This window comes from Anarrhichthys ocellatus, unplaced genomic scaffold (genome assembly GCF_004355925.1).
Source record: "Anarrhichthys ocellatus isolate YVR2014 unplaced genomic scaffold, GSC_Weel_1.0 scaffold23, whole genome shotgun sequence".
NCBI lineage: Eukaryota > Metazoa > Chordata > Actinopteri > Perciformes > Anarhichadidae > Anarrhichthys > Anarrhichthys ocellatus.
In genome coordinates, this window is record NW_022280053.1 from 661,434 (window position 1) to 686,681 (window position 25,248).

The window sequence follows — 25,248 nt, forward strand, 5'->3', positions numbered from 1 at the left end:
TCGAAAAAGGAGTTGACAATAAACTCGGAGGTGGATTACCGCCCCCTAGCGTGGTGGCCGCTGCATTACAGCCTCGATGTTGCATTACTGGCAGCTTCAGGGTTAATTCTCTCTCAGGATGTATGTATGTTGATTGTCAGCATTTCATGTCTGATTAAGTGTTTGTTATTTATCAATCAACTTAAATCTGTTCGGCAGCAGCATGATGTGGAGGTCCCGGAACTAAAAACGGGGGAAGTTAATAGTGGATGCACCCTTTTGTGGACGCCACTAACTGCGCATGCGTAAATGTGATCAAAACACCGAATGAAGAAGGGTGACCGTATGAGGATATTTAAATAAAACAATGCCTTATCGAGTAAGAGAGGTCTTTATTTAAAATAAATACTGATAGAAGCTTTCATTTGTTTCCATGTTCATAGTTATTTTTTGCCACGGTGTATTATTGTGACTAACGGAAGGTTACAATAACAACAGCTAGCATGCTAACTGATAGCTAACAGTTTATTAGGCATTTAATATCAAAACCTGCTGTTTTTAGGTTAGCTTTGTCAGCCACAAGCTAGGAAACATGAACGCTATACGTATTGTGACTAAATATGTATTTGGTTTTGTATATACACGAATTGTTTCCGTGTTTCAGGCGCGCGGTGGCTTCAGTTTAATCTCAGTGTGACAGCTCGGTGAGGGATTAGAGAATGGACGTTACCTTGTCAGCCTCCGGTGGGACAGCAGAGGCCATGGAGGGGATCTGCGTAATGCCCGATTTGAGTGTCATCAAGACCGAGCAGTCGATGGGCGTGAGCCCAGATGACACGGGCACCCAAAATGTGGCCATGGGCATCAAGTTCATCCTGCCCAACCGCTTCGACATGAACGTTTGCTCGAGATTTGTCAAGTCGCTGAACGAGGAGGACAGCAAGAACATCCAGGACCAGGTCAACTCCGATCTGGAGGTGGCCTCTGTGTTATTCAAAGGTAGGTTTTTGGTTATCTTGTGACGATGTCTGACTTCAGTTCAGCTCACTTGCCTCAATATGTGTTTCAGCTGAGTGCAACATCCAGACGTCCCCCTCCCCGGGTATACAGGTGCGCCACGTCTACACGCCATCCACCACCAAGCATTTCTCCCCCATCAAACAGTCCACCACACTCACAAATAAACACCGCGGCAATGAGGTATCATCCACGCCTCTGTTGGTGCATTGTAAGTACCAAAGTCGTTTTATTTACTTAATGTTTCCAACACGAATTAAGTCCAAATGTTGATCATTACCTGCATGTTGTTCCTCTCAGCTTTGTCCATTCATCAGCTTGCAGCCCAGGGGGAAATGGTGTTTCTGGCCAGCAGGATTGAACAGGGTAGGTAAACCCATCTGGGTTGTCGGGTAGAGTTCCTACTAGTCATGCAGTGGTGAAATGATCTGAAACACCACTCACTATCACTGGTGTTTTGAGCTGCAGCTAATTCTTATGTTCATTAAAGACAAATCAGAAAATAGTGAAAAATGGCCACTGCATTTTAGTAGAGTCCAGTGTGACGTCTTTAAATGTCTTATTGTGTCTGAACATTTAAAAAACCAGCGATATAGAGTTAACTATCATATCAGACTAAAGTAAATCAGACAATATTCTTATTTAAGAAGCTGGAACCAGAAAATATTTGGCAGGTTTTGCTTGAAAAATGACCAAACAATATTACAGTTGTGTCGAACAGACGCACTCCTGCAAAGGATTGTGGGTATGGAGATGCAGTAATCACATTGCTTTTCATGTATCATTTTAACAGAGACTGTAATCAACCTCCAAGATGAGGAAGGCTTCACCCCCCTGATGTGGGCAGCCGCACACGGACAAATCGCCGTCGTTGAGTTTCTCCTCCAAAATGTACGGAAAGCTCGACGTGTCGTTCAGATCTCACGGTTTTATTAATATTCCATCACGTCCTCTATTTATTTGCTGGTCGTCACTCTTCGCCGTAGGCTTCTGACCCAAACGTCCTGGCCAAAGGGAGGGAGAGTGCTTTGTCCTTGGCCTGCAGTAAGGGATACACCGACATTGTGAAGATGCTCATCGACTGCGGTGTTGACGTCAATGAATACGACTGGGTAAGAATGCCGAGCTTCTATCTCATGTTCTGCTCTAGTAGAATAGAACAACAACAACAAATGATGAGGTTATGCTATTAGGGAGATCTCTCACTCACGTTGTGCTGGGGTTTGATGTCATCTTGCCATCTAATGAAGCCCTTTTGTGTGATTTGATGATCCTTCATGTGGCTTTCAGAATGGAGGAGCCCCTCTGCTCTACGCCGTCCATGGGAACCATGTGCGCTGTGTGGAAATCTTGTTAGGTGAGGACGAATGTTTCACTGAAAGTAACACCTGTGGTCACAAACATCCATCCGTCCCACAGGATAAACATGAATCTCTAGTGTTTCGGTATTGTTATGTGTTGCTGCTACCATAAACATGTGAAATAATAAAGTCCGGGGTTTGTTTGTGTGTCTTCCAGAGAGTGGTGCTGATCCGACCATTGAGTCAGACTCTGGATTCAATGCGATGGACATGGCCGTAGCGATGGGTCACCGGAATGGTGAGTGTAAATGAAGCAGATAGTCTGAGCCTAAATTTAATGGGTTTAAAACATGGAGGCGCACACAGACTGAGAAACAGGTATTGACATTACTGGAACAAATTGTGCTTTAAATAAAAGGTGTTTTTTTTCTTTACGCAGTAATCGCAGTAGATTAAAAAGAAAAAATGACCATTCATCCACGACTCACACACTGATGTATGCTTCTCTGTTTAGTTCAACAGGTGATGGAGGCACACCTGCTGAAGTTACTGATGGGAATCAGAGAGTGAACTGTGACACAAGTGACGGCTCTGGACAATCACGTAGCGCGGCCGGGCTGTGGGCCGGCACTGATACTCTGTTCCCTCTGAGTGATGTTTCAGGTCAACATGATTCTGTTGGCGTGCCGCACATGAAGGTTTGTGCGGTGAACCCACTTTCTAACCGTTTTACTTTTCTTTCCACGTTGAATGTGGAGTAGCAAATCTGATCCAGATACAACCCAGCATGCACTGCTCTCTCTGTAGTATGCTGCATCACGTGGAGTGCAGTGTAGGATTGATTTTGCGTTAAAGCATGGAGGTTTTAATATTGTACATGTTCCATCCTTTTACCGCCATGTCAGCGGTTTATTTTTTAAACTAACTTATTCGCCATAAAAAGAAGGCATTTTTAAAAGAATACCAATGTAATATGTTGAATGGCCTCATGTTCACACCGTGTGGTTTTCATAGTGAGCTCGTTCTGCTCTCATGACTCAGTGGGTGGATTGAAAATAGGTTTTTACAGTGTGCTTTTATGACGCTGCCAAGCTGTTTGTCGTACCGACGTTATTTATTTGAGAACCGTAGTCAGTGTTGTAATGTGACTAAAGTATATTGATGTGAAGACTGTTTGGTTTCTGTGTGTTGTGATACTAATGTTTACCGACGTGTTGTGCTTTCTGAAATAACCTCACACCTCATTAAAGCATCCAACAGGGGTCTTGTGGTGCTGTTTGCCTGTGTGTGTGTGATGGTGGTTCATACCAGTCATAGGTGGTTTATCTACAAATACCTTGTACTGACCACCATGAAAGGTCAAACCACTGTTTAGTCACTGATATGAATCTGTTATTTAATCAAAAGATCTTTTTAAACTGGAAAAAGAGAAAACACTTACTTCGTAGCTGTTGAGTGCCGTACATGGAGTTAGAGGAGAAGTCTCTATCACTGAATATAAAGCTTTAGGAATACACAGTTATGAGATAAGATTCTAATAAGCTGTTTCTTGCACGGCATAACAATTTTGTTAATCTGTCTTTAAGTCAGAAATCCTTCAGTGATGTCCTTTAACTGAGTTGTATAATAATGTAACACTTCAGGACGCCGACTAATTTACAGAAGAGCAACAACATTTTTCCAGCGGTGGAAATCGTCCTCGAGGAGGAAAAAACAAAACAGAAATTGTGTCTTTTTTTGACAGTAGCAAAGGTTTATTTCGGATACGGTGGTTTGAGCGAGGCCACGAAGAATGAAGGTTGAGTAACATGGAAGATGTACAGCGGGAGCCTTAAACACCACGTTTTACACAAATCTCTCACTAACTGGACACACGGAGCACAACAAGCATGTGGAGAGTCTGGTGGAAAAGAGGAAGTGGAATGAGTACTAGAATACCGTACTCTTCGATACTGCTTTCCCGGGTTTTTAATACTTCACAATACTATTCTAGAAAATTACTCTAAAAAATAATTCATAAGAGTAGGCAAGTACTTTGTTCAGGTGTTGCACATTTAAAAGAACGCTCACAGTCAAAAGTTGACAGATTATTCATCTTCTCGGGTACTTTAACGATTCGCTCTCCACCTCTCCAAATAGACAGAAAAACATCTTGGGCCTCACATGGTCCCGTCAGACACGTCAGGGAGTCCCGTTTCCTCTAGTTAGCCTCATCCTTGGATGCTTCATCAAAATTCTCCACCAGATCTGAAACAACAAAAGACTCCGTGGTGAGCTGATTGATTCGGGGAGAGAGGCATGTCCATCTGCACAAATCACTCTCCGAGGTGCCGGAGCACAATTCAGGAAAAGCGTGTTTATCTGAAACGTGATACTCGCTGCAGCGCAATCCAAATGATTTGCTCATCTTTTCCCCACTCCCACATGGACTGCAATGTGCTGGACAGATGGGACCCTTCTCAACTACTGAGAGCAGCTGTAAAAATGATGGGGGGGCGAAGCATCAAATGGTCGTCTTCAATTACTCCCGTGAAATGTGAGAAATCTGCCTTTCAAAGCCCGGGCTCAAAAGGTCGAGGGGTTAAAATGGAAACAATTCAAAAAGGTCTGAGTGAACATGTTCCTTCAGAGGGAGAACAAAAAGGAAACTTAACTCCAATAACAACATGATGGCGATGGCTGTTAACCCGTGAGCCACCGGGCTGCTCCCATTGCTGAATACATGTGTAATCGTTTGTTACATTAGCGAGGACCCGAGAGACGTCCTGGGAAAAGATGAGGTTGTTGTAATGGCAACCTCATGTGTGGGGCCCATTCTCCTCACAAAGAAAAGCAAACTGGATCTTAAGATCTTATAAACAATGAACATGAGATTTAAATACTAAACCCTGCATTGCACCATCACTCTAAAGTCATTGATGAAGCCCCTTCACGTGACCCCCTTTCACGAGCCAGAAGAAAACAAAGCTGCCACGGTTATTTAACTAAGGGAAAGACATCGTCCCATAATGGACAAGTGTGAAGAAGCATTTCCAAATAAGGGCCTTTGTCCACATAGTGTGTCTTTCTGAGCGCCAGCGTCTTTTTTCTGAGCGCTCCGTGTTTTTTGTGCGTCAAATTGAAAATCTCTGAACTTTTCAGGAAAAAGCGCTGATGACGTCACCGTAGACATTATGGAGGAGAAGCTTGTTTTGGCCGTGTTGATCCATCCTGAGCTTTATAAGTCACACAGACACCATCACAACACACACATTTGCGCGAGCAGATCGCCCAAATGCATAATAAAAATCTAAGGAGCGATTCAAGTCTGTCATACAACGGAGGTTTGAGTTGTGATATGTCATCAGAGGAACATAAAAAACAAGATGAAGCGGAGTGCTTTTCTGCCAGAAGAAGAAGCTATGTGGACACAGACTAAGACTGCAGAGGAGGAATCTATTGTTTTGAATGGTGGAACAAACAATTGTGCATGTAACGCAAAAATGAGTAATTTGAGCACTCACCTGGAACGTCATCATCTTCGTCTTCTTCTTCTACTGTTGCAATCGGCGCTTTTCCATCTGCAGCTGCAAGAAGAGAAAACGATCAGTGAGAAGTTTAAACGGTGAAAACAATAAAAGGTTAAATCCTGAGGGCAGCTAGACTCATCTCTTTAAACAAGGACAATACAGTCCTGAATCCATAGTGTCATTTACGCTAAATGATGACTTTATTCAACACGCTGTGGTGCGATAGGTTACTGACCCTGTTTGGGCAAAGCCTCGGCAAGTCTCCGCAGGCTCGTCAGGCTGTCGGCTCCCAGCTGGTTCAGGATACCCGGCAGCATCTCGGTCAGCTGCTTGGTCTCAGCGTGGCCGGTGATGGTGAAGGTGTTGGCTGCGAGGGAGGCCTGCACTTTGGGATTGTTGAAGTGGATGACTGTTCCCTGATTTGTAAACATGTTAACCTGTAAGAGAACAAAGTGTTATGCTGTTAACAAGCAGAATCAGATTCACCTGTAATCACAGTGGGACAGCTGAGAGGAACATTTTTTCCTACCTCCTCAATACCGGAGATGTTGTTGACACCGAGCTTCTTTAAGGAGAATTGCAGCTTCTTGTCGTCCGCGGTGGCCGTTCTGTGTACAACCTTCTTCTTTCTGCGAGCGCTACCCTACGGAGACATCCAGCCAAACATCTGTGTAAACCTCCAGTTCTTCATGATCTATTCATGCATCATCCTCGGTATCGTGCTCAGAGCTTAAGATGGATTTAGCAGCAGAGCCTGAGCAGGTCTTACAGCATTAGGAAACAGCAGAGACGGCAGGGTGTGTTGCAGACAATACAGCACGTCATGTAACCTGTGATAATGCGTCGAGTTGGTCACTTACCTTTCCGCCGATGCGGACTTGTGCCTGTAGCTTAGCAAGTTTTTCTTGATTCATAATTGATTCTTTCATCTGGAAAAAGAAAGAAAGCACATTATATAAAATCTATCGTAGTGTATCTTTATACTGACAGCATTCATGTTTGACAAACTCTTTAAATATATTTTGGATATTTGAAAATAAATAATGTGAAAACTGCAATATTGTATATCTCATAAACATCACAATCTTACAATATCAATAATAAACTGCTAAAAATAACAAAAATAACGTGTTAGGGTAATTCAATAAACTTCATGTGGTTGCTGAAAAGACAGCACAAAGCACATCTGTACCAAAACAAGCTAGAAATCTTTGTTTTCTGACATCAAGTAACAAACTGAGTTTAGTGCATTCAGTGACTTTAACACTGGTGTGATCTGGTGAGTTCATGAGCTTCTGATCCAGAAGACAAAGAATATTCCTTAAAGGTGTGTAACGGATCATTGTGGGAAAACAAACACACCAGGTGTAGCTGAAATGTGACATCCTTGCAAAACTGTTATTCTGCAAAAAGTGTTTGTTTTCATCCCTCATTGAGGTGCTTCTGTGGCAAATCACCACCTCAGCAGCAACTCCGGGGTTGCCATAAATAATTGCCCACTGTAGATAGCATGACAACACCTTTATTACAAAGAAGTGATACTTCCCCTATTGGGAGTTTTTAGTAATGCACATGTGCACACTTAAAAAAGGCATGATCACATCACTACAGTGCTGCATGTGCACATATCACATTATCATTCTCCTGTATAATGCACCGGTGAATAACAGCCATGTTAAACATATATCTGCACCTTTTTTTTCTTAGCTTCTGCTAGCTAACGGTTCCTCGTCTATGTTCTCTGTATTATTGACAACAAAACGAAGACACACAACAAAATAATATGGCGGGCAAAACAAAGTAGGGCCATGGGTAACGTCAGAGTGTGTTAAGCTAACGTTCGCGGACTAATTCAACCAACCGTTGTACCGAAACAAGGTGTGGTTTAGCTTTTGTGCAATAACTTGTTAAGCTAACTTTAGCTAGCCTCTTATGCTAACTGGGAGCTAGTGACACACAGCGTCGGCAACGTTAGCTTCAAACCGCGGCAGATATTCAGCCATCTAGTCAGAAAAGGCTTTCGTTTACCTCTTGCCGTCGGATCGGGGTAAAACAGTGGTGGGAAGAAGTTATTTAAAGCTCCTCACTGACCTGTAAACTAACAGCAGACACATGCGCGGAGCAAGATGGACGTAAGAGAGGAGGGAGGAAGTGACGTAGGGCGAAAAGCGCAATACAGCTGCGAGGGTTTTCCTACCCCGAGTTTAGCTTCGCAGGCAACACTTTCTACCGCTCGAAACGGTCCTTATCAATACAATAGGACAGTTTGGGTTTTTGTGCTGCCCCAGATTAAAAACATATGCACTATTTGTAATTTTAATGTATACTTAAGAAAACGGTACAAAGCATATAACTTGGAATGCACTGTGTTGCAGTATGATGAAATCAACATGTTTTTTGCCTTTTTTTAACATACATGAATAATGACCATTATGTACACTTGTAATGGCAAAAAAAGTATTAATTTAATCTGATCAGACAGCTAACTCACTGTAAAAGCCCTCCAATAATGCTACTTAATTAATTACTTTAGTCAGATTATCCATCTCCAAGAGTGGAAGGCTTTATGACAGATTATTTAGGTCGCACTAAGTGAGAAAATACATACATGTATTGAATGGCTAGTAGCCTAATTGATGAGGGATTTAAACAATTAAGGCTCAGCCCCTGCTGTCTGGCTATTACGACTTGTGTTGGACAGGCCAGCTCCCATATGTGCAAAGATGGCCTGGAAAATGAACTGACTGCTTACAAGACTTGTTATTTGTGTATTTTCAGGGCTTCTACTGTCAGGTCGTTTCACTAGAAAGAACAAAGATACGAGATTATGATCCAGTGCAAACTCACAAGAGTTCTCCTCAGGATTATTTGCAACCTGCAGAATTCTAGGAGGGGTGGTCATTGAAGGAGAATTACCTCAAGTACCCTCCATGAAGGACTGCAGAAAAGCTTGTGAGGAGAATACTGAGTATAACAATGTGTGTCCTGCCCATTTGGAGCAATATTGGACACCTTGATCACTTCACTCAGAAGACTCCCCATTCAGAGGTCTTCTTGGCTGTGGATGATTTGGCTGGCGGAATGGTTATCAGAGGATCAGCAAGTTTTAGCTACAACCTTTTTATTCTATTATGAGGATGACATTTTAAAAAGTGTGCAAAGGGCTGTGGAATAAACTCCACTCTTTGTCAAAAGTGTGTTTAACATTCCTCGAGTCTGTGAGCATGAGTCAAAGGGAGGGGAATTCACCAGAAACTGTTCCAACACCTTGTTTGTTTGGTAAAAGACACATTTGAACATTGAAAAGACACATTTGCATATTTCAGTGCAGTGTTGGAATGCGGCCTGCTTTTGCATGATAAAGCAGACAGTTGTTTGGGGATTAGAAGGAGGATCATATTATACATATATTCAATTATTGTAATTAATCTAAATTTGCCAATATAAATAAAGAGAGAGAGAGCTCTTTAATTTGAGTATATCATCACAGACACGCGTTTGATAATGACGATTAACTCTGTAATTAATAAATTATCCTCTATCTCTCTTTTAGTAAACATATAAGCACACAAAGGCAAAGTTTGTCCATTGTACCCAAATGTGCTCACGGCAGCGGTCATCCCGTCACAAACTTACACCTGTAGCGTGAACCTTTTAACCTCATTCAAGCTCAACGGTTTGCTGCGGTGAAAGTGAAAAAAGTAAGAGTGAGTGTGTGCTGGTCCTGTTGGGTCAAACGGGGGAATGATATCATTGTGCCGTCTCTTTGAATTCAAAAGGATATTTCACCTCAGATCAGCTTTACTCCACCAGATCCCGAACTGTGTGTGTTTGTCTTGTGACTGCATTGCATTCTGGTCTATTGAGGGTGCTGTTAAACTATTTTATGTGTGTGTGTCTCTGAAGCCTCCTGTGTGTAGATGTTCAACATTACAACACAAAATGAGTCTGAAGTGAAGCATTTTCTCTTTGATTCTGAAGGACTGTCACTAAAACCAATGAAGCCGTCACCTGTTTATCACAACTTCAAGATCATTTTACATACAGCCGTTTAATTAATCAAATCTGATCTTTCTAAACATATTGTGTGAAGAACAATCACACTACAAAATATAATGAATACATTCCCACAATGATTAAAAGCCATATTCATAATAAGGATCAGTTCTCTTTACTTATTTATTTGGGATTTAGTTTAAATATCTTTTGCAGACATATTTGCAGCACCTTTACACTCAACCTTTCACCCTATAAGACACTGAAACGTATCCAAATAATGAATAAAGAAGCATAAAACACAAACACATTCTCTTAGATGGAGACAAATACACACCGTTTGAACGAGGCTATTAAAACTAATATTCACTCATGAATGTGGAATAACAACAACATTTAGTTTATTTTTCCTGCCCCCCCATGAGCTGAGGTGCAGTTTCTAGAACTTTATGAGGACTTCAGAAAACATGTTGGAGAGACTGAGAAACCATCACTCTTCAAAAAAATACACACTGCAACAAGTTTTGACACTTTTATGTATTTTTCTAAACATAACTACAATGAGTTTTAATGCATATTTAAAACATTTAAAATTGTATTCAAGCTATTTTTTCTTACATTTAATTCCGGATTGTATATTCTTCAGGCTGCACTGTTCTTCTCTGCAGTCCACCTCCCGCTCGGTGTCTCGCACTTTGTCTCGCCTCTGCTGCATGTGATGCACATTAATTACATGGCTCGCGGTCCCCTCGCGGACCCCTCTCAGGCGGTGACACTGTGGGGTCGTCAGGCAGACAGGCGGGTCGCGGATCGCGTTTAAGTGCTTTCTTGGTCCTTTCGTGGCACAGGAACAGCCTCGGATCGCAGAGGGGGAAGTTAGAAACACGTTAGAGGTGGTTTACCACACATGCGAGGGGCTGCTGTTGGAAGTGTCGGCTCAAGAGGAGAAAGAAATATTCGCCTAATTCATTCTTTTGATGCTGACTTTTATTTATCCTGATAGTGTCAGTCAAGGCATTTGGGGCTAACTTTACTTTATTAAATAGACAAACTCGTACTTTTGCTTTTGAACGGTTTCTAATAAGTAAACTATAACTTTTGGTACAAAACGAACTTTTTGGATGTACAAATGCTCGAGAGCCATTTGTCATATATCGCGCGTGCATCCTGGTTTCAAATAAAGGTGTGAGGAATAAGACAGGGAGAACTAAAGCAGGCTTTAGTAAATTTTCAATAAATGTAATAGATCCATGGATTATTTTTACTCACACACATTTTAAATCATTTTATGGATTGCACGGGTTATGCTTATTGATTATTAAGGTCAAATCATTGAGGTGAATGACTTATATCAGACAAAATATTCAATTAAAACAAGATTCCTCTGAACAGCAATGATTCATTCACTTTATTTGAAATACAAAACTATAAAGTAAATTATTAATCAACTTGCATGTGTGTCTGTTGATCAAAATATATTTTGTCTATGGATTAAGAAATAATAATCCATATATTATATTGTGTTTATTATATAGTACAGATAATATCAAACTGTGAAGTGGTATAAGTGCATGAATATAATAAATACAGCCTTCAACTGGTTATAATAAAAGCAAATAATCAGAGTAAACAGAAATTACAGTGAAAACAGTTTGTATTTTTCCCAAAAACTTTGTCATTCATTTTACAACAGCACAGTTATATTGCATACAAAAATAATTAGTATTTATAGACACCAGTACAATATTTTAGAGCTTTACCAAGATGGTAAATCAGTTGTACTTTACACCAAACTCTATACTAAAAATGGTCAGTTTATGGGAAGTTAGTGCTAAGTTGTTGGTTGTGACACACACAGCTGTAACAGTTTTTTTTTCTTTTATGGGCCATAAGTGTTTTAATTATGAGACAGGTTCACCGCTAGATGGCGCTGGTCAAATGAGAACCTCTGAAAAGTTACTGAAGGGCTACAGAGTATACCTGAACACAGTTTAAATCTAAAGTCATCATAAGTAACTTTATGTACAGATTTGTATTAGAAGTGTGATTACAAGCAATCTACACATGACAACGGGCTCCTCTCTTTAGAACGAAACAAAAGTGAATGAAATGAAATGTGCAGAAGTTTGGGAAAGTCGTTTTCCCCCCCCCCCCCTAAATAATTTGATTAAACTCAGCAAGAGGGCAATATTTTTGGAAAATGTGATTACTTTATTTGAATTGTTTTTTGCTAAGATAAAAAGTATGAGCATGTCTGCTGTTTTCTCTCACAAACAAAAGAGGAAAAGTTGCAAAATCACTTTCAGCCAACCATCGATAACATTTGAAGGCAAAGCTGAACTGCAGCGAGATATAACCATAAACATAATCTATACACTCATACTGTATTATCTCACTCCTATATTGAGTCACCAAGCTGTAAATGAACCGTGAGACTAATAATAGTGTAAATTTAACAATCATGAGCTTCACGTGTTTTATTTAGGGTCCATTTCAATAAGCAATCTAGACATTTGGATTTAAATATATATTATATATAGGCTATCATCATACTTTTTAATGGTTCTATACACAGTGCATTTTTTAATTAATTTAATATATTTTTTATTTTATGTGATTAACCTGTAAAACTTTGAGATTTAAAAAAATATTTTTGGACACCTATTTAAAAGTTCCATTCTCTAAAATAAAATGGCATTAATATAAATGTCCACACACACACACACACACACACACACACACACACACACACACACACACACACACAATGATCCAGACGCACGGCAGAGGCCTTATATCTGGGGCTTGCATGCTCTGCGTGACCCGTGACTGATTCGAGTTAACAGCTGACTCTTTTCCATTACAAATGGCTCGCGGATAATCTAGATAACTACCGGATCACGCAAACGAAGCTGCCTGGATACGGTGCACCACGTTTTGGCACTATTTCAGAAGGCAATTCACATTAAATACCGCAGTTCTTTGAGATAAATTAAATGTATGTATTAGCAGAAACAACCCCCCTTTAAAAAATAATCCCAAGTATTCTGAGGCTTTGTTTACGAACATTAAAAATGACAATGTGTATGCTTCCTTAATGTTTCGGTAACTTATAAATAAATAAAACGCTGTCAAGATATCTGCTTCGATCTTATCGTTGGCCACACCAGTAATTAGACTTTCCTAAGTATCTTTTTTATCTATTTTTGCGCAAAACACTTTGGTGGAATAAAAACGTCAGATTATTGCGGACCAAATGCCACCATGAATGACAATAAAAAGGATGTACCAAACTTTTATTTTTTTATTTTTTTACAATACTCACAGTTAATTTTCAAAGATCTTTTTTGTGTTATTTATTTTTTTCTCTCTCTTTTCATTTGCCTCGCTGACGTTTCCTCCCCATGTGACCAGGGCGCTGGTATAAATAACGGGAGAAGATCCGCCCCCTCTGTGATTCAGGTTTTGGCCCGTTTGCAGGTTTCCCGGCACATTTTTCTCCGCCTGGCATCGACGGGACCGCTCGTTAGACGGCGATACAAAAAAATAAAAAAAACACCCTGAAAACATGTGGAAATAGCGAGAAAACAGGGGGACAGCTCTCACCGACGGCGACACGCGCTCCTTTCCTCTCCTCTCCCCCTCCTCCTCCTCCTCCTCTTATGAGTTGTTGAAGAGGGAGGGCAGGGCAGCTCGTGCATCTCATCGTCTTCCTCATCTGGCGTCGGGAGGGCACAGCCGTGTGCGAGCCATGACTCTGAGCTCAGAGATGTCGGATGCCTCCATCCTGTCAGAAGAGACCGACATAGACGTGGTCGGCGAGGGGGAGGATGGAGACAGCCAGACGCGCTCCTACGTGGACGAGGTGGCACAGATGCGCGACGGCATCCTGCTGTCCGGCTCTCCTCCTCCGTGCCTGGACGGCTCCACCTCCTCGAGGGACAGCTACAAGCCGGCGGGCAAGAACACCCTGGTGAAGCCCCCTTACTCCTACATCGCCTTAATCACCATGTCCATCCTGCAGAGCCCCAAAAAGAGGCTCACGCTCAGCGAGATCTGCGACTTCATCAGCAGCCGCTTCCCGTACTACCGGGAGAAGTTCCCGGCCTGGCAGAACTCCATCCGGCACAACTTGTCCCTCAACGACTGCTTCGTGAAGATCCCGAGGGAGCCCGGCAACCCGGGGAAGGGCAACTACTGGACCTTGGACCCGGAGTCGGCCGATATGTTCGACAACGGGAGCTTCCTGCGGAGGAGAAAGCGCTTCAAGCGGCCGCAGGCGCAGGACTTGCTGCGGGAGCACAACAGTTTTCTCCCTGCCGCTGCCGCGTACGGGTACGGACCGTACGGCTGCGGGGGATACGGCATCCAGCTCCAGTCCTACCACACGCACTCTGCACTTTTTGCGTTTCAGCAGCAGCAGCAGCACTCCAGGCATTCGCACTCGCACACGGGGACCGTTATCCCGGCGCCGTCTTTGATGCCCACCAGCACGGACTTAGCCAGGAGTCGGTTTTATCCCCAGCTCAGCTCCAGTCTGGGCTCAGCCAGCGTGCAGGCTGCGGCCCCGGTGCAGAAGTCCGGCTCCCCGGTGCAGCGGTCTCCCTTCTCCATAGAGAGTATCATCGGGGGGTCGCTGAGCCCCTCCAGAACTTCTCCGGCCGTTATCTCGGTCTTACCGTCCTCTTTGGGGCCTCCAGGGACCAGCCGGCCGCAGACCGTCCACCCCGGAGCCGTTTTACACCCGGTAGAAAACTTTCCGAACAGGGTCGTCAGCGGCACTAGCGACTGTTAAATGTCTTAACAAGAAACTTTTTTTCAAGAAACTTTAAAAAAACGAGAAAGAAACAGCAACAAAACAAAAAAACGCCCCTCTTTGAAGGTAGGATTATTTTTGTATGTTTGTTTGATAGCACGCAGCTGAATGATGGACATAACAAAACACTATTTGTGCCTATATTCATGCTGTTTAAAAAAGAAGAAGATCTATTTATGTTCATTGTTTTCGGTGTGAATCAGACTTTTGACCACGAACTTTCTTGTATTTTTACCATGAAGTAATTCGTTTCAGTCACTGTTTAGGGCGTCTCAGGATAACGACTTAATGGGCAGGTTATAAATGATCACATGTTTTGAAAAATAGGCTAATAATGTATTTGTGTCAAACACATCCATGTTTTTTTTCTCTTATTAGATTGGCAAATCAAAACACTTTTTTATGGTTTTGATTTGAACTTTGTATTGAAAAAAACAACAACACAGAGAGCAAAGTCATACATTTATAATAATATGCAGTGTGTGTTTATTTCAGTAATAAAACATTGTACATTTTTTGGCAAGTATTGTGTAATTGAAGTGTGATATTTTTACACAGTTTGTTTTTCAACAAGAAATAAATTTCTTTTTGCAAAAAAAAAAAAGGTAATTTGTTTGGAAATACATTCATTAAATGACGCTGAGCTTGCTGGGCCTGCATACTGCAACCCCAGGGCTATAATTAACAGGATATTAGGCTAAATAATATTGCAAAAAAAACTTAAAATGCAAGTGTTGATGATTTTATCGTGTGTTTACATTGAGATGGTGCTAATTGATCAGCTGATATACAGGTGAACACCTGTATGGCTTTGAGGTTTGGAAAGTTTAGAAAAGCGTGTGTGTGAGCCACAAAAAAATATATAATTTATTCATCTATTTGTTTACGTGCTCAAACAGTTTGCTCAGATGTTTGCACACTCTGATGTCAGTGTGGGACATGCGCACACGAGGCCTGCGTGTCACTCTCACCTCTCTCACACTCATCCTCGTAATTACGGTGAGCGGACTGGAAGGTGTGAGTTTGCCTGCTTCATGTCGGTGATTACACCGATGTCGACAGCTGGTCAGCTCTTGAGAAAACACTCCTCGTGTAATATTTCATTATCTGCTCTTATTTGACACAGTTTTGTTTTTTTTGTTCCCCCCTCACCAGAGAAAATGAAATGTTTGCTGCTTGGAGTCGTGGACATGTAGTAGAGGGGTTGGAACCACTCACCTTTGTTTTGGTGTTTACTCACCTTTATTTTGGCTCCCACACGGGGAAGAACATCATTTGCATTATGATGACACAAAAAGCCAAATGGAGTGGTATTTCTACGCAGAAGCACACATTTGCAGATAATTACGCACCAGATTACTCAATATTTATATGTTAATAATCTCCAAAACAAATGTCAGTGCCAAGCATGGTGCTGCAGAGCTGCGACCCCTGTGCGTTGATTGTGTGCGACTCCTTTTCTTATATTTAAATATTTCATGAGCTCTGCAGCCTATGTGGGCAAGCCTAGACGTATTACTGTACAGGCGCGCTGCTTCCGTGACTGGATGTGTGCGCCCGTCGACTGCGTGTGTCTGCATCTGCCCTTATTCAAAGCAACGTGTGTGTAGTGGATGGCTAAATTGGTGCAGCGCTTAGAGCCAGTTCACTAGGCCACGGGAGGACAGCTATTGCGTGATGATGTAACACGCAACGAGAGACAGGAAGGCGCGCACGCACACACACACACACACACACACACTAAAGAGAGAGAGAGAAGAGATGGAGGTCAGTATGGACTTGTTTACAAATAGAGGTTTAAAGAGGGAGAATGCAGGAATAATTCATGCAATAAGGTAAATAGTAACTTGTGTAGCCGCGCAGGATTTTTCCCAATTGCTGTACTTTCACAATAAGAGTCTTACAGGGATTTACACTGTGTCTGTGGTCAATTGTAATTCATAGTATTTTTATGGAATATTTCAATAAATCATATCTGGGTATTCCACCTATACCAATATTGTGTTTTACCTTGTTGTAGGTATTCGTGAATAGCCTGGTGAATTATCGCATATGTGAAATATTCCTATTGCATCATAATGTGCGATATTCTGAAGGATTTCCTCTGAAATACTCAACTAAGAGCTGATTGAACAGTCTAACATTGCCTCTGCATGATTACTCTGGCAATTACTTTTTAATTTGTCAAATAGTTCGTTGGGGGGTGATAATGCTAATATGTGGGCCTATTGCACGTGTCAGCCTGCAGCTTCGAATCAATTATAAACTTCATTGGGAAACACCGCCTTCATACCGAGCATTCAAACGCCATGTTGAAAACACGTTTCATGAAGAATGAATGAAGCCAAACTCTCTCCTCAGAATCTAAAGCATCATTGTGCTAGAATAATGAGCTACGTTGTAGGATACTTTTTTCATGTGACTTATAGGCGCTGCTTTAACTTCCTGGTTAAATTAATACAATAATACATAACAGTAACGTATGCGCACACAATTGACTACCGGAATGGTATATCCATCCATCCATCCATCCATCCATCCATCCATCCATCCACCAAGTAATAGTTTGGTTGATGAAAATAGAGTAAAAAAAAAAAAAAAATCTATCAGGTTGAATAAGGATTTTTGTTGTGAGAAAATCGGCTTACACTCATTATTATACTTATTTAAAATGATATGATCATGTAATAATATTGTTATATATTTTATCATTTTCTAAATGATTATTTACTACAATTTCTATTACTAATGCTATTATTATTATGTTATTATTTGTAGTTGTAGTATAGTTATAGCACTAGCAGTATAGATAGCAGTAGCAGTATTTCAGATTCAGCAGTCTGTTTGATCAGCCTGTCTTATTATTTATGAATACATTTTCAGTGTAGTAAAGTGCAGACAAACTCATGAGGAGTGTTTAAAGTGGAGCATCACAATGTTTAAGGGTGTTGGTTGTGCTGGATTCACCAATACGCAAAAAGGTGCAGAAAACCTTCTAAACCTCAGAGAATCAGAATCAGCTTTACTGACGCTGGAAAGGAATTTGACTCCTGTTCTTCGTTGCTGTCTTTGTTCCAAGAACACTTCATAAAGAGATATACATAGTCAAAGAGCTATACACAAGGACAACAACGCTGATCAAAGATCAGTAAAAACAAACAGAGCTATTATGTGCAGGTGATAAAACGTCTGTAATGACCCAGTAACTGATTTGGTTGGTTAGGTGTTTTGTCATCAGCAGAATATTTAGGTAGTCCTGCAATTAAGAAAAAGGGTCTTTTCATGAAATGTCATAGATCATGTGGGCATCAGCCTCCTTGAGCATGACTGAAGCTCAGTTAGCAGTTTATCCTGCTGGGTCACAGGTCGTGAGGAGAGGGGATAAAGCACCGCACTCAGCCCATAACAGACATTGGGCTTTGGGTAAATGTGTTGGAGCATTCGAGGCTGCGAGAATGATCTATATTTCAAAGGAAGTCGTAAAGACTTTGGCTACTTTACAAACGTAGAGGCCAGTAAACGGGTCATTTTGGGCCACGTTCGGACACCTACACTGAATAAATGAGTCTCGTACGGAGCTCAACAGCGTCACATCACTTGACGAAGCAGAAAAAGTGTGTTGTGAAGACAGAAAACCAGCAACAATGACTGGGAATACAAGTTGGATTCAAACTGTTACATCTGATAGGATTAATACTGGCTTAAAATGTGCTCGCTATGGAATAAAACAGACACATAATGCACAAATATTTATATTTAAAATATCTTCCTCTCCTTTCAGTTGATTATTTTTGTATAAATGCATCACCACACAGCATGAGCTCAACTCATTTATGACCCCATGATGTAAAAAGGAGGACTTTGAATTCCGATGTAGTTTTTCCTCCAATGTGAAATATTTTAAGGTTAATAAAAACACTGATATTAATGCGTTTAAAAAACAACAACATTCACACTTTTATTATTCTTCAATAATAAGTGCCCTGTTCGTTTAATTTAGTCTCACTAATAACAGTTTACGACGCAGTTTAATAGTAAACATGTTTAGTTTCTGGCCCCATAATGCCTCTAATAAAATGTGGAATTACTACCAGCCCAGGTGCTCTGCATCCACATGTAACCCAAAGTCCTCTGTGAGCTGCACCAAGCTATTTATATGCTGTTTTTATTGATCTTTATAATAATACATGGTCATAAAAACAATCACCATTATCGCAACTATCGTTATTTATAGCACAAATCATACAAGTACAAGTATAAGTACAACTACTAACAATGTGTTTTAACCTCGTACAAATAAGTAAGGAGAGACATCTTGAAGGAAAGACACTTTAAAAGATCTCAAATAAATAGTTTCTGTGTATCTGGACATTAGATGCATTTGCTATTTTGAAGTTACTTTTTACTTTTAACATGAAGGTCAGAAATGTATTCTTATCTATGCATGTTTGATTAATATTAAAGAAAAATAAACAATAATAACAGTGATAATAATAATCACAACAGTTTTAAGTCTTTTGTATGTTAATTCATTGATTACATGTATTTATTACAGGAACAACATAGACCAGCAGCAACGTAAATGTTGTCCAAAAGACAACATTTCAACTCTTATCAGATCAGATGATTTAAATCAGATGCAAGAATAACGTGTCCAGAACTTGGAACATCTGCTGAAGTGAAACGTACTGGAAACAGAGGAGAAATATGAAGAAAAAAAGAGAGCAATTGGAAAAGGGGTGAGTAGGCCTACAAGGAATAAAACTGAGGAAAAAAAGAAAAGAATAAAAAAGAGTGAATACCTCCCAGGGAGGTGCAGGATCTCTCCATCTGCTATTCAGTGTATGGAACAGTCGCTACACTTATCCCCTCTCTGTAAAAGGAGCGCCGCTTTCCACCCCATTAAAAAGTTTGGGAACTAATGCCACCCCTGAATACTAGCCTAATTAGAGGCCGCTCAGCATTGCAAGGACCTGCTACACAAGAGTGGCTTTGGGATGGATGCTGCTTCTCCCCCCTTCTTTTGTAATGCCATCGTTTTGCTCTCTCTTTTTCTGACCCATTACTTTTCTTTCTTTCTTTCTTTCTCTCTCTCTTTCTTTTCGTCAGAGCTCGCTATAGGAGACCGAAGCTTTCATCATGTTTATGGCACTTCTGATCCACCACTGCAGAGACGTGGAGCGGACGGCATGTGATGCGTCCGCGCTATGAGACTTTTTACAGTTGCAGTCACAGCTGTATAGAGATGCATGAAGTGCTGTTTGACAGAGGAATTAAAGACTGCGGCTCCAGACAGGCCAGGGGGAGCAAAACGCTGGGCTTTCACCACTTCATGAAGCGCAAGCTCACGCGTCCTTGCACATCATTTATTTAGCCAAAGACTTCCAGAGGTGTTTTTATTTGTTCTACATCTTGCCTGTCTCACCCCGGTGTGAACCCTCCGATCCGGGATCTGCTGCAGAATTATGTTGTGTGCCTCTCACTGCATTTTTCACTTTCCAAGCCCTGCACGTGTTTGCTTTGGCATGCTATCCGCTCCTACAAACAACCGGGGCCCCCGTACAGCCTTATCCATCACGCTTGTGCAGAATGTGATGATAAAATAACAGGCGGCTTGAAACAAACCATTTGTTACAGCGGAATTTATTATTCTGTCCACTTGAAACAAAGTACAGAGGTTACCTAGACATCTCCTACTTAGGTTACAACAATAAATACAGCATGTTGGAAAGTCCCACATACATGGTCCCTGAACACTCCCAAAGGGGCTGCGTGACGTCACCCCTACTTCCGCTGACCGCTTGCGTCCTATAGGCTACACGCCACCGTTATAGGCGTCATGGCGTTACCGGTCAGAAGGCGCCCGTCTGCCAAAAGAAGCGCCGCTCGTGACTACCGGCTTTCGGGGGCCCGCGTGAGTTACATGCAACAACGCCTTTCGGTCGTAAACACTTCATCGAGCTCCTGCAGCGCGTTTATCATCGTGACACCCGCAGGTAATCCACACCAACATGGGCTGCAGCTGACACAAGGCAGAGCCCCAAACATTTCCTCTGAGCCTCTAAACACAGACTGCCAGCACAGCAAACACAGAGCGGTGCACTCACAGTATATAAAGCAGGAGATATTCAAAACCTGGTAAACCAGATAGATGGAAACCTTTTGCATGTGTGGTGCATTTCTGTGTAGATGTGGGGTGTGGTGGTGGGGTTAGTTCAAACTCTGCTTCCTCAGACAGCTTCCAAGTTTGAAATTTCACTCTGCATCCTCTGCGTTATGTCATCGGTTCCTCAACGACGACGGCCTCGTCACTCAAATGGAATGAACGTCAACACTGGAAGCCACCCATGTAGACTCGCTCACTCCTCACTTTTCCTTTTCCTAAATATCCTTCACCCTCTCCTCCCCCGAAAATTCCCTTCCGTTTGTATATTTCTTCCTCCCCCCCTCGACCCCATCCTCCTCCTCGTCTCTCTCTCCAGCTCTCCGCCTCATTGACTTGACCACAAAGTGTCCATGGCAGATGACTCGGGTCTCTGAAAGGAACAGGGAGACGCTGGAGCTGAGCATTTAAGTGGTCGGTGTCGAGCCGCCCCCTCCCACCTCTCTCTCTCTGTGTCTTCTGGAAGTTTGCCCCGAATCCGTCTCGATATTTTGGCATATGTGCTCTTCTCGCACACCAACAGATCGACCCACAATTAGATCCAGAGATTCAAGGATACACTCACAAGCACCCAAGACTCTCGGATGCGTTTGGCCTTTGCCAAAACGTGAGCCACATCAAAAGACACAGCCATGACCCTCTGCAACATATTAGGGAGTCGGAGCTTTGATTCCGTGATCACACACTGCATGGTTATGTATGACAAAGTCGAGGTGGTGACAAACCCTTAGAAAGACACGTTCTTAAATTGTCAACTGCACTCTGAGTCATGACTCTGGGAAAAAAAAAGACCATTTCTGGGTGGGGGGTGAGTGAGAGGAAATACAGTATATGTGAGTATTTGAGTGTTCATTTCCCAACTGCATGTGTGCATGCACAGCTCTCAGTGGCCTGCAGTCTTATGTCTCATATGAACCCTTCTCCATTCCCTCCACAGGTTTGTTAAAATAATGGAAGAAAACGTTCACCTAGTGTGCAACAACAATGTTGACTCTCTCAAAGGGAGGAAAGAAACTGTAAAAACACAATATATTCTATAGCGAGGTGCTGCTGAAAGCCTCTTTTTGTCTGGAGCGCCGGTGGTAAAACATATAACCGGCAAGATCTCACCAAAGTGGAGAAAGAAAGAAAAAAAGAGACGCTGTTGTATTTGATACTTCCTCCCAAGGCAGTAGGCACTTCCTGTTCCCCGTCACAACATTTTCAGGGGCCTCTATCAAAGTATGGCTTCGCCGAAGGGGGTGCCCAGCGGCCCCTGTGCTTCAGGGTGGTCAAGCCCCGCCAATGCCGAGCGGATCTCTGTTGGAGGTGTGAACGGGCTCCACTGGCAGGTAACTGGACGCATATTCTGGGCACAGCAGGGCGCAGCAGACCTGAAACGTAGCCCAACTCGAAGTGTTAGCACAGGCTACATTTACACGCTGCATTTTCATGTAATTCGACCACTAACACAAGCTAAATGTTCCTGATCAGGACCAAAGACCTTCTCAATTCACACACATTTCAACAGTTCACAGAGGAGTGAAGAAGTCCATCTTGTGTGTTTACTGAAGTTGCATAATCTGAACTGGCTTCATGGATCCCAGTTGATTTTGCAATCACTCTGGTTAGGATTTTTTAATTTTTTTCCACATGTTTTATCTCCAATGCTCAGAGTGCCTCACTTACGCTTCCATTTTGCCCTCTCGTACACAGCAGCGCTGGAAAAGTGGCTTTTACACACCCACATACCGTCAGTGCACACACACTCTTATGGGTACACCAAGACTAATTACCACCATCCAGTAATTCAGAGTGATCACTCTCCAAACAGGAAAATATCTGTTTTAACAGGAAACAGTGCTCTGTATACTGATGATGGGGCCACTGGTTAAACTACCAAAGCGCTCGTTTCATTTCATATTTACAGGGTTGACATTTCAGGTTAATAATCCAAAAAGCAATTTAGGAGTTTTAACATCCTGAGGGGGAGTTTGTGTTCTGCAATTACACGCGTTTGGTTTTGAGGGACGATTCCTGTATTTCTTCGACTAAATCTCATATCTTCGAATTCGATTTAATTTAGTAAAATGTGTAGTGTTACATCTAATCAGAATTAGTTTTATGATTTGGTGGAGTTGCTCGTCGAGGTTTTGGTAGCTAGTCAGAAATGTCGTTTTGGGGGAATTTGTATTTGTGACAATCTTATAATTGCTTTGTTCTGGTATTTTTAAAGACACTAAGCAGCTGGTAGTAAAATGAAAGATAGTGAGAATAAGTCTAGCTGCACGCAGCCCTCCACTGTATTTTCCTTTTCCTTGTTTCTTTTCAATTAAGCAACCAAACAAAATAAAAGCCAAATAAATGACAGCAACTTGAACCCTAACCATAAAACATTTCGACATGTTCTCTTCTTCCTCTCACAATATTTTGGGAACAAAATGCTGTGCTTCACTAATTGTGGTCGGCTAAATGCAAAGCCTAAGATAACAATATATAAATTTGTTTGAAGCCTGCATTTGTTTCTTTAGCTGAGGACGTCTCTCAAACGATGCCCCGGATGCTCTTCAGTGGATACTCTCTTCTGATTCATGAACAGCGCTGCACAACCGATGCAGCCAACTCAAACAAGATAGAATAACACATTTGGAAACTTTCAACAAAACTGGATTACAGAGAGAGTTTCTGTTGTAAAAGCAAATATATTAGGTGCCAGATAAACATAGTTGAGAATATTAACAAAAGTGAGAGAGCTTGGAGGAAAATTGCTTTAAAAAAGGGGTGTGGTTTGTTTCCTGAAAGTTATCTGAAGGATGTTTTCATTAATGAGAGATAAGCTGAAGGGAATCTTGTGTATTCCTGAAACCCATGAGACGTTTAACTACTGAAACTGCAACAAATCCAAGATGAAGTTGTCTAAAGCCGTGTGCAGACAGTAGCCACATCTCTGACAGCTGTGACTTCCCTGCCTGCACGTGCATGTCGTTGGTTTCACAGTAGCTTAATTGATTCACTGGCCGAACACCGTTCTCCTCCTCTTGATCTCTCCCATCACTCTGCACTCAGGTGGAACGAGGCGGTAGGGGGTTCCAGGACGTGGTCTCAGTCCGGCGTGAGCACATATGCTACACACATCAGCGTGTTTCCATTTCTCTGCCTGTCACCAGCGGGGGGAGGATAGGGTTACCGTGTGCCGATGAAGGAGAAGAGGTGAGATGCAGTTGGATGGTGCTAGGATGTCACAGAGCGAACGCATAAATCTGTGCATCTGAACGCTGGTCATTTGTTTAGCTGTGGAGCTTTTCCTCCCACATGTACCTCACACCTCTCTAACCCTCCTCTTGCTTATACAACAGTTGAACGTCACCCATTGGTTTGTGAACTGCCGTTTTAAAGCCCTGACTTCAGCATTTTATCCGACGCCATCTTGGTTTTTGGTCGTCGACATCTTTTTTTTTTTTTTTCCATGAAGTTTTGAGACAAAAACACTGACAATTATGGCGTGGTAGTGACCTGTCAATCACAAGGTAGCCCCGCCCTAAAGCATACCCCGCTTTATGGTCTATTTTACTCTAAATGGGACCATAATTTACTAAAAAACATCATGATGTATTGAAGATGATTGCAAAAAGAAGTCTGGTCGTATAGAAGTCTATGAGAAAATGACTCTACTTCTCTCTTGATTTATTACCTCAGTAAACATTGTCATCATGAGTTTATGGTCTCAATCTCTAGTTTCAAGTCTTCTTCAACACAGCATGATGTTCATTTAGTACATTATGGCCCCTCCACCACAGTCCAAATATGGTCACTTCTGTTCAATGGCAAAAAAACAAGATGGCGACATGATGACTACGTTCACTTCTTACAGTCTATGGCACAAATAGGAGAGTTGCATCTATCTTCTCATCTAACTCTCGCAAGAAAGCGATCACCCACATTTCCCAAAATGTCTGAACTACTCTTCCCTGTCAGGCATCGAGTAGCAGACAAACCTGACCTGTAGTTCCCTCCAAGCTGAACCAGGAAGTAAGAAAGCGTTGTCTTGTGTAAACGAGAACAAACAAGCCAGACATTTCAGCTTTCGAATACATTAATCTTCCACCACATTTTGACCACATTGGCAGTTTATTGGCGTACACGTCCTTTAGCTTATACGATGACAGTGCTTTCCACTGTTTTTCTTTACCTGGTTTCCAGTTGAGAGTACAGCTGAGGGTGAAACCTTCCTGACAGATTGACACTCCCTCGTTAATGCTTAATGACTTTCTCAGTCTAAACAAATAATCGGTCCCTCAGTAGCAGAGCGGGGGGATCAATTCAGTCTTCAGGGGTGTGGGAGGGAGGGATGACGGGAACGAGGGCTGACGGGCAGTGGAGGAGTGGAGAAGGGGTTTACCAAAGAATTTATCCTTTTCGGCTGCTAGGAGGGCGGTCAGTGTGGTGACCTCTCCCCGGCAGGAGGGCTTCACTGGTGACCCCCAGTAT

At 42.1% G+C, this 25,248-nt stretch overlaps 3 protein-coding genes across 4 annotated transcripts; 2 read left to right on the forward strand and 1 right to left on the reverse strand.

Annotated features, from left to right (window-relative positions):
• The first annotated feature begins 265 nt into the window (after window positions 1-265).
• Window positions 266-3,559, forward strand: ankra2 (ankyrin repeat, family A (RFXANK-like), 2). The gene is made up of 9 exons (XM_031860278.1): window positions 266-358; window positions 644-978; window positions 1,049-1,207; window positions 1,297-1,362; window positions 1,790-1,887; window positions 1,983-2,108; window positions 2,287-2,353; window positions 2,515-2,595; window positions 2,812-3,559. The coding sequence occupies exons 2-9, from the start codon at window positions 699-701 to the stop codon at window positions 2,865-2,867; spliced, it is 933 nt and encodes a 310-aa protein (XP_031716138.1). The 5' UTR covers window positions 266-358; window positions 644-698; the 3' UTR covers window positions 2,868-3,559.
• Window positions 3,560-4,027: 468 nt separating this feature from the next.
• Window positions 4,028-7,978, reverse strand: btf3 (basic transcription factor 3). Of its 2 annotated transcripts, none has more exons than XM_031860280.1 (6): window positions 7,898-7,978; window positions 6,667-6,735; window positions 6,336-6,449; window positions 6,042-6,243; window positions 5,801-5,863; window positions 4,028-4,544 (listed from the first exon to the last, which is right to left on the reverse strand). In XM_031860280.1, the coding sequence occupies exons 2-6, from the start codon at window positions 6,733-6,735 to the stop codon at window positions 4,498-4,500; spliced, it is 495 nt and encodes a 164-aa protein (XP_031716140.1). In that variant the 5' UTR covers window positions 7,898-7,978; the 3' UTR covers window positions 4,028-4,497. The 2 variants fall into 2 exon arrangements, with proteins under 2 accessions (XP_031716140.1, XP_031716139.1); XM_031860279.1 differs by having other exon boundaries at window positions 7,835-7,919.
• A 5,299-nt stretch (window positions 7,979-13,277) lies between these two features.
• foxd1 (forkhead box D1) lies at window positions 13,278-15,688 on the forward strand. The gene has a single exon (XM_031860229.1). It carries the CDS (start codon window positions 13,554-13,556, stop codon window positions 14,595-14,597), a length of 1,044 nt encoding a protein of 347 aa, XP_031716089.1. The 5' UTR covers window positions 13,278-13,553; the 3' UTR covers window positions 14,598-15,688.
• Window positions 15,689-25,248: the final 9,560 nt, after the last annotated feature.